The following is a 12,572-nucleotide window of genomic DNA, read 5'->3' on the forward strand; positions in this document are numbered from 1 at the left end:
GACTCATTACTTATTTCTTCACGCGGACGAGCCTTTCCAGAAAGCAAAGCGGAAAGTACAGCCAAATACATAAAAATGGATTACTTTAAACTTCATAATACCTCTACGTCTGAAATTGCTTTCAACATTCATAAACTTTGCTATCATTTCCCACAAATTCTCTCTTTTGAAGCATCATTTCCCACCAATTCAGCTTTCCCAGCAACTCCAAAAAAGAAGAGCAAGGGATAAAAAAAAAAAATACATCAACGTAGGTATGAAATCTTTATTTTAAACAGATTTTTGCTTTCTGCTTGGTAATGAAAAGACAATGGCAATAATTTGCATTTCAGCCGTGGCTGCTTCAATTTATACAGCAGCAACAAACTCTGTCAGGCGGATTACTGTAGGTTTGTCATTTTTTTTTAACCCCATAAAATCTGTTTGTACCTAACTAAATGCCAATAAATTCTTCACTGCAAAGCAAAACTGAAAATTCTTCTCATTGATAAATTTTTAGGGTATGGATTGTATTAAAGGCTCATATTGAGATTCTGCATTCTATTAGTGTGCATAACAAAAAAAATAACATAAAAATGGTACTTTTTCTTTTAGTTCACCCCCCCTCCCTAGACATCAGAGAGGTGACAATCCACCTGCAATGTACCCTCTGTTACAGCCCCATAAGCTTCTGTAAAAACCAAGTGCATCCAGTAACTCAAACACCAAAAACAACATTAAAATGATTGAGAGGCTGCTCCCCAGATAAGTGGAATCATTTGCTGCAACTTAGAGGATAAACACATCAACATTAGTCAGCCAGTGTAGATGGAGAGAGCCGGGGAAACTAGGCTAGACTTGTAAAAGCTCAGTCGGGTCATTATTTGTCCTGGCTTCACTATAACATATTAGTCTGAGCTCTTGAAGCACAATTAATGTTATGAAGGAAGCACAAACACATAGAATTTAAAGTGAACCTGTGGGTACAATTTATCTAGTAAGGCGAACACGAGTCTATGTAGAAGGTGCCCGTTCTACGATGCCAATAAAATCCTAATCACCCGAAGTTGATATTTGGCCTATTTTGGCATAGACCCATAAGGCTTCCTATATGTTTAGCATAGGGTGCATGGCAAGAGAATTGGTCCACTATAAAAGCCAACGTCAATAATTGCACAACAGAAGAAAGAATCCTTGAATGTGGGGCTTCTAAGTTGATCCCACAGTTTTACTGTAAAAGGATAAGCATGATCAATGCATATCTTAACCTAAACACCTACATTTATCATACTGCAGCTTCCAAGCTCAAAAGTGTGGTGGATGCATTGGTTTCTAAATGGAACTTGTGTATATGGATAGCCCCCCCTCTCATCTGCATCACAATTACTGGTGGGTTACCTGCTGCAGAGGAGTTGCTATACAGTAAAATAATATTACAAAAATCACAGTTCTGCAGAGATCCACAGGAGGTGAGTGGATGTAAGACCAGCCAAGAAGGGAGAGCTGCAGTGACTGGTCTTTACTGACATATAGATATAGAAATTGACATATAGAAATGACATATTACACAGCACTGTACAAAGTCCATAGTCCGGTCACTAGCTGTACCTCAAACGGGCTCACAATATTATGTCCCTTCCATAGTCATATGTCATTACCACATTCCAAGATCACTTTTTGAAGGAAGCCAATTAACATAACTGCACGTTTTTGGAATGTGTGAGGAAACCCACGCAAACGAGGGGAGAACTTGCAAACTTCAGGCAGAGAGTGTCCGAGATTTGAACCTGGGACCCAGAGCTGCAATGGCGCTAACTCTAGCGCTAACCTCTGAGCCACCATGCTGCCTGTCTCCCAAGAAGCTCCTGCATAAGAGCAAAGTGTTATTTTGCAGTGCAAAAAGACAGCCATTTGTATTTACTTAACCCAGAGTTTAGCCTTAAATAATGAGGTTACAATATGGGCACTGAAGATACAAGCCCTTTTAGACAAATTCTTACTCAAGTAATTACCTTCACAGTGGTTGCACATACCTATAGCACCAAATCAATAATGGAACCGATCACATTTTATGGGGTATCATGCAGGCTCCCAGGTAACTTTATTACATTAGTCACCTTTTGTTGCAACTTGTATAACGCAGTGTCCCATAACTAAAACGCCATCTCTAGGTTCAGCACGTATTTGTAAAAATATGCAAAAGAGACTTCCGCTTTTATTACACTTTTAACAGTTCTAAAGCTGACTAAACATATATTCTATGCATGCCGCAATTTCTGTTTATTTGCCCATCTCATATGTTAGTATTAATTTGAAGGGCTGACATTTTCTCTGCCTAAACAAAATGGACACAGCGCGGACTGACAGCTTACTAAACACAACGGCTTTGACAGGCTGGGAGAACATATGAAAGAATGGCTTGATTTTCAGCGTGTGACCTTGGGCGAGTTATTTTATCTGTCAGCGCCTCAGGCCAGAGAAATAAGATCAGAAACTGTGCCAGGCGCACACCGTGTGTGAGGCCAGTCCATGTACTCAAAGACACGGCTACATATCAAAGGCATTACTATGCTATCCATGCACAAACGCCACAGAACTTCCTTCAGCTACACACATACAATACACAAGGTGTCCATCATGCACAATGTGTCCAGGAGGGGGGACGGACCTATGTGTGGAGGTCATAAAACAGTGAACCATGATAGCAAGAAGCGATTCAGGTCCGAAATTGTTGCCACAGGATTAAGGGTGATACAGTGGTTTAAAAAAATATTGCATCCAGTAACGGTGAATTTTTTATTAATATTATTTTTTATCATTTTTTTATTATTAGCCAGTATTTATATAGAGCCAACATATTAGCAGAGCTTCACAAAGTCCACAGTCATATCACTAATTGTCCATCAAAGGGGCTCACAATCTAATGTAATGGTTATGTGTCATTAACGTAGTACAAGAGCAATTTTTGAGGGAAAGCCAAGTAACCTAACTGCATGTTTTTTTGGCATGGGGAGGAAACCCACGCAGACACAGTGAGAACATACAAACCCCTTGCAGATAGAGTCCTGGCCAGGATATAAACCTGTGATCTAGCGCTACAAGGCCAGAGTGCTAACCACTAAGCTTACCCTGCTGCCTGTATCAAGCAACCGTTAGGTTTTCCTTTTTAAACTTATTGTTTTTACCTTTTATGTTTCGTTTTATTTTCTATTGCATTTCAGTGTTGCTGATCTTTAGTATTAATTTCTAGTCTACCTGAACTCTACCAAAGACTGAATGGTGACGATTTGCTGGTGAATAAAGTGGTGAATAGGCCATTTGTAGTTTCTATCCGAAGCTCATATCACAACACAGGAACCCAAATTGGGAGAAAGGAATCATTGTTTTCCTTTTTAAACCTATTGTTTTTACCTTTTATGTTTCATTTTATTCTCTGTTGCATTTCAGTGCTTCGGATCTTTTGTAGTAATTTCCAGACTACCTGCACTCTATGAAAGACTGAATGGTGACGATTTGCAGATGGTGAATAAAGTGTGTTGAATCTGCCGTTTACATCTGAATCTCATATCACAGGAGAGGAGCCCAACCTGGGAGACGGGAGCCCAACCTGGGAGACGGGAGCCCAACCTGGGAGACGGGAGCCCAACCTGGGAGACGGGAGCCCAACCTGGGAGACGGGAACTGTTATGTATTTATTTTTAAATGTATTGCTTTTACCTTTTATGTTTCATTTTCTGTGTTGCATTTCAGTGCTTCGGATCTTTTGTAGTAATTTCCAGTCTACCTGTACTCAATTAAAGACTGAATGGTGACTATTTGCAGATGGTGAATAAAGTGTGTTGAATTGGCCATTTGCAGTTTCCATCTAAAGCTCATATCACGAGACGGGAGCCCAAACTGTGGGATGGGACTCCAGACTGGGAGACAGGAGCCTAAACTGGGAGACAGGAATCGTTGTTTTTCTTTTTAAACTTTTTGTTTTTACCTTTTATGTTTCATTTTATTCTCTGTTGCATTTCAGTGCTTTGGATCTTTTGTAGCAATTTCCAGTCTACCAAAGAATGAATGGTGACCATTTGCTGATGGTGAATAAAGGGTGTTGCGAGCCCACACTGGGAGACACGGAAAGGCAAAAAGTAAACAAGAAATATTTTAATAAAAGCTGCAGATTTTAAAGGTCTAAGATTACCTTTTGAAATATCATTACCATGTTACAGCTTTTACGAGCTTCATGTGACGGCATTTAGCTTCTCAAGGCCGGCAGAACATTAGTAAAAGGTAGGGTACGCCTGCATGGTCAACGGGGATTTTCTAGCGCCGGTCGCTATGGAGCATATAAAACAGACTTCAAACCCGGTAGTCTAAGAACTCCACCTTATTTCTAAGCTTTAAAAACCTTTTCAAGGAAGGGCACTTGTGAAAAGAAAAAAAAAAGCGGACCCAGAGGGCAGAGCTGGCAGCGGCACAGATCCTATCCTCCTGTCACCTCTCCATGTTTAATTCATCTTGACTTCTCCTGTTCTGTCACAGTGAAAGACTCCTCTTTATGTTGACCTCAGTACTTTTCACGTTAAATTACAACCTATTGATATTCCTGGCTCAATTCGCCCAGATATTATATCAACAGCTGTCAGCAGTCAGCCAAAACGTATATGTATTTCTCCCACAATGAAAAAAAAAAAAAAGGCAAAAAATATATTCGTCAACCAAAGACAAGCTTTGAAAACGCAGCGTTATCAGGGGCAGCGATATGCCTTAGTTAGCATTATCTGCCTCATTATGATGTATGGAACCTATTTTTTCACTTGACCTTCCAATGTGCTCTTTGTCAATTCCCTTTATGTCTCTAAATGCATAGATTGGCAACAAGAATAGCTTTATTTATAGCTACTAAAAAAGACAGACAGTTGCTGGGAACTTGGTCGACGGTATATATATTTTTTTTCCTTTTTTTAAAGGAAAGACATAGAAAAGACAAAAGGGAATGGTAATGACTTCTCCTGCTTTGACAAATGAAGTTTATGTTTTTTTCCAGCAGCTTTTCCATTTTTTTCCATATCAGCAAACAAGAAATGAGCAGGATTTAGAGGCACCTCCATTTCAAATGAATAATGTGCCATCGGTCAGAGTGAACATCTGACCGCCGGCGTCGGTTTATGACAAACTCATTACATAGGAATCTAAATTACCATATTGTATAAAAGAATGTGTGAACAATATTGCTTTTAAAATTTGATGTCTTCCTGTTGCTGTACGTTAAAAGCGGATATTTTACATTAATATTTTGTCTTCGCGGGTTACTCTTTGTCACCTTTTAGGCTTCGTACGCTTGCTGGATAATCATCGCCAGAGACAAATGAATCTGACATGTGTACAGCTGGCACCAGGCGTCGTCCATGGATGCCTTGTGACGGATCCATGGACAACTGCAGGGAACAACTGCTATGCAAGTCCAATGAGGAGAGCACAGTGGGGCATCCTCATCCTCCGTTTTCTATAGAACAAAATGGGCACTATGTGTACAGTGCTCCTTCATTCACCTGTCACCGGTAACAATCATGAAAAACCATTTCCAGAGACCAAATTCTAACGTGCGCACACAGTCCTAAAAACTTGCTGCAGCTTCTAATACACACCATAAGCTCACAATGTGCATTGAAATCAGAGTAAGCATTATGAGTAAAGAGTATCTACAACTAAAGGCAAGACTGGACGTCAGCCTAAAAAACAAATATCTAGTCCTGCTGTGGGTCTCCCTGTTGTTACTTCTCTTTATCTAGGGGATGATGGAAAAGAATATTACGTCATTTCAACACATATGCTTGTAGGTCAAAAATGGCTGGTATAAAACTGCAGGGTATCAGCAGAATGAAATGCACCAAAGATACAATGATAAGTTTTACAGCAAAGGCACAGGTACCTTTATCAGCCTTCTTCAGCATTCCAGGTGTTATAATAAGTACATTCCAACACTTCCAGAACTATTACTGGCCCAGCCCTTCACATGTACATTCATATTAGCCTATTATTAGGGTAGACAGTCATCTCGGCTTTGAAAAATTTTGCAAGAGATAAGAGAGGTCACAACAGCCTAGCCAATGTTTTTCTCAACCTGGGTTCCTCCAGAGGTTGCTGGGGGTTATCTGAGCAATGAGCAGTTTGTTTCCTAGGTCAGTTTAAATGACACCAATGATCTTTTTGGCTATCTGTAAGGGTGACATTCTTACCCCTCGCCAGTAATGTAAGAGGTATTCTTCCCACTGACCCCAACATAAATGTACTGTGAGCTGTGGATATAATATTTATGGCAGCGGCTCCCTGAAAACCTGAAAGTTATTTCAAGGGTTCCACCAAATGAAAAAGGCTGGTATTTTGGGTATGTGGAATGCTAAATAAATGTTCAGACAAAAGCTTAAATTTTGTAACCAATTCAGTATCATTATACATATATATAAAAAAAAAAAAAAAGTTGAATGTTGGGTGAGTTGGCTGTGTACATACGTTGAATAATTGTCATTGGAAAGGCTTATTCACGATCCTTTCTAACGACAAATGACTGAACGAGGGCGTTACATACAGTGTTGTTCAGCTCTATGGAGAGAGGAAGGAGGAAAATGATGGAGCAGCACCTCACTGCACTCTCTCCCCTTCACTATCATTATGATCGTTCGTCGTCCACGGATCCACCAGGACAGATCCAAGAACGACGAGTGCTGTACACGCACCAGATTCTTGTCCAATATCAGCCCTGGGATATTGAGAATCATCTGACGTGTGTACGTAGCCTTAGGCTGGGTACACACACGCTATTATTGTTGCTGGATCTTTAGTGATCCTTTCCAACGACAATTATTGCACGTGTGTACCCAGACTAGGGCTACAATGACAAAAGACTGCATGAGCGCTGTACATACAGCGCCATTCTGCTCTTTGGAGAGGAGAGGTGAGGGAGAATAATGGAGCGGCACCGCGCTGCGTTCTCTTCCCTTAACTTTCATTCGTCTGTGGATCCGCCAGAACGGTCTCCCGGATGACGAGTGCTCGTCTCATACTAGCCCTAAGGCGATTATCAGACAAGAATAATCTGATGTGTGAATGTAGCCTTACTCATTTTTGTTTAGGGCAACAAAGGTTTCCAGAAGTAAAAACAAATAAAACATACAGCAAAATATTTCTGTGTATATGTTTTCAGTATAACAAACTACTTGTCACGCTGTCCATTACAGGACCAGATCCCTCTATTTCATACCTTGCATCATTCTGACTTCACATAATCATTCAGAGGAACCATTATTGGAAAAATGATTGACAGAGGACACAGAATCTACTGACATGTCTCAGACAGCTACAAGGTCAGTGGTGCTAGACAGAAGGCCAAACACATATAAGCTGCCTTAAATAGTAAGAGGCCTTGTACTGAGCCCTCAGTGAAAATGAAAATGTTCTGTTACCATTAATAAAAAAGAAAAAGTGAAAGAAATGAGTGATTTCAAAGTGTCCAAAGCCAAAACCATTTTTCCAAATGGGAAAAGGTTTGTACCTATCAGATATTCGTCTTCGCCCCATTGCAAACATTTTTTAAGCTGTGTGGGAAGAAGCTGTAAGTGGGCTTGCCCCTGTATTGTGACCCAACTTTTCAGTATCCACCCAAAATCAGCCAGGTGGTTAATGAAAAGTGCAGGGTGGTGCGCCCGGCTAAAAGGGGCTGAAAAAACACTGCATTGAGAAATTCCTCTGTCCTGGGGGATGAGAGTAAGAAGGGGAAAACTTGACAAAGTGGACTGACAGTAGAACAGGGAGATTCACCCTCCCAATATGTACTGGCGTTATAAAAAAAAAAGGAACGGAGCTATTATGCAAAATATTGGCACAGAACAGGTAAAGGGAAAATTTTCAACAAAGACACCAAACTTTCCTCTCACTTCCTGTGACATTTCTGGGGTAGATGTGAAGGGTAATTTCTCTAATAGTACAGCAAAAATAAATATAACGGGGTAGGGTGTTTCTTTCTTATTTTACACAAAACTATAAAAAATCTGGCTAAACATATAATAATCTGCAGCCAGTGACAAATTTAAATATGACTTTTGGCATTTACAGTGATGGTGCAGAAGAAGGTCTAGAACAAAGTTTGACCTTGTAGTGTTTAGAGCTGACCTCCCTATTCATTATATAAATTAAGTTTTTGTAAATCTCTTCTATAATAAAGTTGTATAGCAGGCCTAATCAATTCTGAACTGTTTCAATTAAAATTGTCAGAACCAGGAAATTAGCAGGTTTCATGCAGTTTATTTAAATTAAATTTGTCATGACAGAAAAAATGGTGCAGCTCTTGAAAATGCAACTCCAACCTGGAATAAGTAAATATTTCAGGCAGGTTGGAGCAAAGTCATCTGCTCTTATTGGTATACTTGTTTCAAATCAAGACGACAGTGCCAGGCAACCAGCATTTCCAAAAAGAAGTTGGCAATGGCAGCTTCCAAGTTCCTCTCATAATAAAGATTCCTTTTAACAGGGATGATTTCAGACAAAATGAGGTCCACTATGTAGAAAGTTTAAGCTTCCTTCATCATTACCAATTCATCAATGGGGTAGTACGCTGGCTCAGTGGTTAGCACTCTGCCCTTTTTAGCGCTGGATCCCAGGTTCAAATCTTGGCCAGGACACTAATTGCATGGAGTTTGCAGGTTCTCCCCTTGTTTGCGTGGGTTTCCCCCTAGTACACTGCATTCTTCCCACATTCCAAAAACATGCAGTTAGGTAATTGGCTTCCCCACAAAATTGACCTTAGAATGAGTAATGACATAATTATGGTAGGGACATTGAATTGTGAGCCCCTTTGAGGGACAGCTAGTGACACGACTATGGACTTTGTACAGCGCTGCGTAATATGCTGGTGCTATATAAATACTGTGCAATAATAATAATGGGGCCTTGGACAGTTGGCCTAGTTTACTATAAAACTGTTCTTGTCCTTAAAGCAAAATAAAGTATGAGATCACTGCTAGATCACCTGGTTATAGAAAATTTCACATTTCCTTAAAAGAACAAGTATACAATGTATATGATCTATGGAAGGAAAACAAGTTCAGTCCCAGCTGTTCTGTAGAACAGTTTACATTCCAAAGCCTTTGTCTGGTTCCTTGTGCCTTCAGAAATCAGGAGGAAAGAAATCTGTTTAAGCTACAGAGAACCAAACCCTTATTTCCAGACACTCAAAGAGTGAATGCAAATGATGAAAATTTCAAGTCCAACATTATTCCACTGAAGATGAAGGCCTACCTAGGACCACAAGTTAAATTTACCTTTGGTAACCAGATACTGGAGACCAATTGCTGGATAAAACAAAATCAAGTGTTCATATAACAGCTCATGAATCTTCCCTCCCATTGTATGATACTTTTCCTACCTCTTAGATTGTAAGCTCTTCGAGGCAGGGTCCTCACTTCCTCCTGTGTCACTGTCTGTATCTGTCATCTGAAACCCCTATTTAATGTACAGCCCTGCGTAATATGTTGGTGCTATATAAATACTGTTTATTATTAAAATAATAATAATAATAATCACATCCTCCTCCTTCTGGTTGTTTCTCAAACAAAGGGTCCCTCCAGAGGTTGCTGGGGGTTGTGCCTCCCAGGTGAGTTTAGGCGACACCAATGATCTTTTTAGCTATGTGTAAAGGTGAAATATAGGAAAAATGCAGAGGGTTTTTATTTTTGGCAACAACATATATATTTTTGATTAATGATGACTTCCAGTTGTTCCTAATTACTGATTTGTTATGTATTATGAGAAGTCATCATTATTACAAAATATATATGTTGTTCCTAAAAAAAAAAAAACTTTTTTTTGCGTTTTTTTTTTATAATTGACTATGTTCAGGGTTGGCAAAAAGGTTCTTTTTTTAAATTTTTTAGGGCCTGTATACACATTTATTTCCACCAGATAAAAACGCTAATACTTTAGTTTCATTTATGTGTAAGGGTGACATTCTTCCTACTTACCATTAGACTAATGTACTGTGAGCTGTGGATATAGTAATTATTGTTTAGGGTTCCCTTGGACCTGAAAGTTATTTCAAGGGTTCTTCAATGTTAAAAAGATTGAAAAGTCTACTCTACACCACCCCTTTCTCTATTCTAACACCTGTTCAGTCTGTGGATGGGAGGATTGGAAGCCCTATGTAAGCTTTGAGTTGGAACTAGGAGCTTATACAGAGCTACGGACTGTCCTCGCCCCCCGTGACTGTTCTAAACCAATCACCAGCGCTGTAAAACTGAAGCGGCATCTGAACCACATAATCATTGATACCCTGAAATGCAGTGTATTCCTTCTCACTTCTAATTGTTGAACAGAATGGGCAAGAGGCACAGGTGTGACAATGGGACACTGGAAATAAAGTTGTGTTACTCTGCATGGGCACTGGTTAATTTTAAAGGGATTCTAAGTCAACTCCATATAAAACCAATCTTGATACTAAATACCCCATCCTTTGCCCAATCCACCCAACTGGTGTGATGCTGTGCCCTTCATCCTAAGGGGCATCCCAACACTGCTTCAATGTGGCACAATGTAATTTGTGGTGCTGCATGTGCAATTTTTAGTCCATTGTGATGCATTGGGCCACCCTAACACAGCCTTAGGGACTATTGCATACTGACCAGCATGTGTTTGATGCAGCACTGGGCTGGGATGATCGCTATAATAGCGAAAAGGCAGATGAAGTTGACATTTTTAGGAGCACCCATTTTTCACGCAGTGGCCCCTCGTCCTGAGGAAAAAGTAGTGTCCTTGGGGACCCTCCTACTACACCTGTCACCTGATCTAAGGCTCCTAAGTATGGTCTCTGGGCCCCCAGGTATGGTCTCAGGTCCCTATACAGAACTGAGTATAATGAAAAATGACACCAAGTGACATTTCCAAGGACAAAGCCAGGGACAGACCCCGGAAAAGGGTGATTTGATGGTATTAGGTCCTTCACACAGTGGTTACTATGGCCTCCAGAGACATATGGGGAACTCTAAGGCCATGTAAAGGGGACCTGTCATGCTCACAGTGGAGGTCACAGTAAAGTTTACTGTAAGTGCAGTAGGGGGCGCTGTGCTCCTTTCTGGCCCCTGTTAATGTGACCTCCTGGTGACACCCGAGGCCACTAGCCTGCCTTGACCATATGAAAGTCAGTGACAGCGCATTCTCTTCCAGTCGGTGCACACCGGCTGTCAGTACTCGGGGTCATGCGTCCATGCCGGCTCTCCTATCGGCCCCAGACACCCGCTCTTCGTCCTGCCCGTAGCCACAGCCCAGCCCAGCATCTATCATCCCCCAGCCGACCCGGCTCACCTCTCTCCTGACGTTTAGCAGCGCATAATAGTCATCGTTATCCACCTCTTCTTCCATAAAGGCGGCCGCCATCTTTCCAACCTTTCACCTCCGCCACCGAGTAACCCGGGAACATAGAACGGCATGCAGAACTGCGACTCTGCACAGCGACACCCACAGGACGGCGGAAGAACTGCACAGCGCTCTATAGGGCTGCTAAGGGCACAGGTGGATGTTCCTGCAGGTGCCTGGATGGGCGGGGCTTCAAGAGAACCTGTCACTGTCACCTATAGGTGGAAGAATACAGTTCCTATCAATAAAAAGTGCTGAGTATAACATAAATAAGAAGAACAATTACTATATGATTGCCTTCTTTATTGCCAGATCCCAGCTTGCCGTACCATGCTGCTATTTTCCTCTTGTAAATATAGACAGGTCTGAGCTAAAGTCAGAAAAATTTCATTTTTGGAGCTTGATACATAAAAATTACTCCCATGCTACATTATAGTATTCCCAATGCCATAATTCCCTGCTAATGCCCAATGCCAAAATCCCTCTAATACAAAATAAATCAGGAAAATAGATAAAATATAAATATAATATAAGAATTCATCCCTTAATCCAGGGGTGTCAAACTCAAATGCACAGTGGGCCAAAATCAAAAACTTAGACAAAGACCAAACTAGCACTGCTACTACAATTCTCTGCGTCTATAAAACAGTCCAATGCGGGGCCACGCATAGGAAGAGAGGCCGCTGGTCTATAGGCGCGAGTGATGCAGCAACAGGCCAGCTGCAAATCATATTTAGGTTTCCTTTGGGGGCCAAAAAAAGGACGACGTGGGCCAGATTTGGCCCCTGGGCCAGAGTTTGACACCCCCTGCCCTAATCAATGTAAACAAGGTGAACCCCTGACACATTTTTAGTGCCACCCTTGTTAGGAATAACCACTTCAATAGTTAGACTATCAGATCTCATTTTAAAGGTGGCAGGTATAAAATACATCAATTACCGCATTTCTGTAATCATGTATGCATTGCTACATTTATTGTTTTTACTGCAAGCAATGTAATATTTTGTGTTAGCCTCTTGCAAATTCTGCAAAGCAAAGCTCAGACTGGGGGAGGGAGAAGCAGCACACAGAGCCAATCATCTGTGCTACAGTGAACATGTGCAAACAGGAGCAATGCAGAGGTGAGTCTATGGCTTCTCTTTCACTATTACATGCTGGAGATGGGGCAGGACCAGTAAGAGATTTGTTTCTTGAATGCTGCA

At 41.0% G+C, this 12,572-nt stretch overlaps 1 protein-coding gene across 1 annotated transcript in view; it reads right to left on the reverse strand.

The window, feature by feature from the left end:
- DNAJC11 (DnaJ heat shock protein family (Hsp40) member C11) overlaps nucleotides 1–11,468 on the reverse strand; it is an 84,589-nt gene extending 73,121 nt beyond the window's left edge. The window contains exon 1 of the mRNA XM_072425555.1: nucleotides 11,320–11,468. Coding sequence (XP_072281656.1) covers nucleotides 11,320–11,391 — 72 coding nt within the window. The 5' untranslated portion in view covers nucleotides 11,392–11,468. The remainder of the gene's footprint in view (nucleotides 1–11,319) is intronic.
- Between the last annotated feature and the right edge of the window lie 1,104 nt (nucleotides 11,469–12,572).

Source organism: Pyxicephalus adspersus, chromosome 11, assembly GCF_032062135.1.
Source record: "Pyxicephalus adspersus chromosome 11, UCB_Pads_2.0, whole genome shotgun sequence".
In the NCBI taxonomy this organism is placed as follows: domain Eukaryota; kingdom Metazoa; phylum Chordata; class Amphibia; order Anura; family Pyxicephalidae; genus Pyxicephalus; species Pyxicephalus adspersus.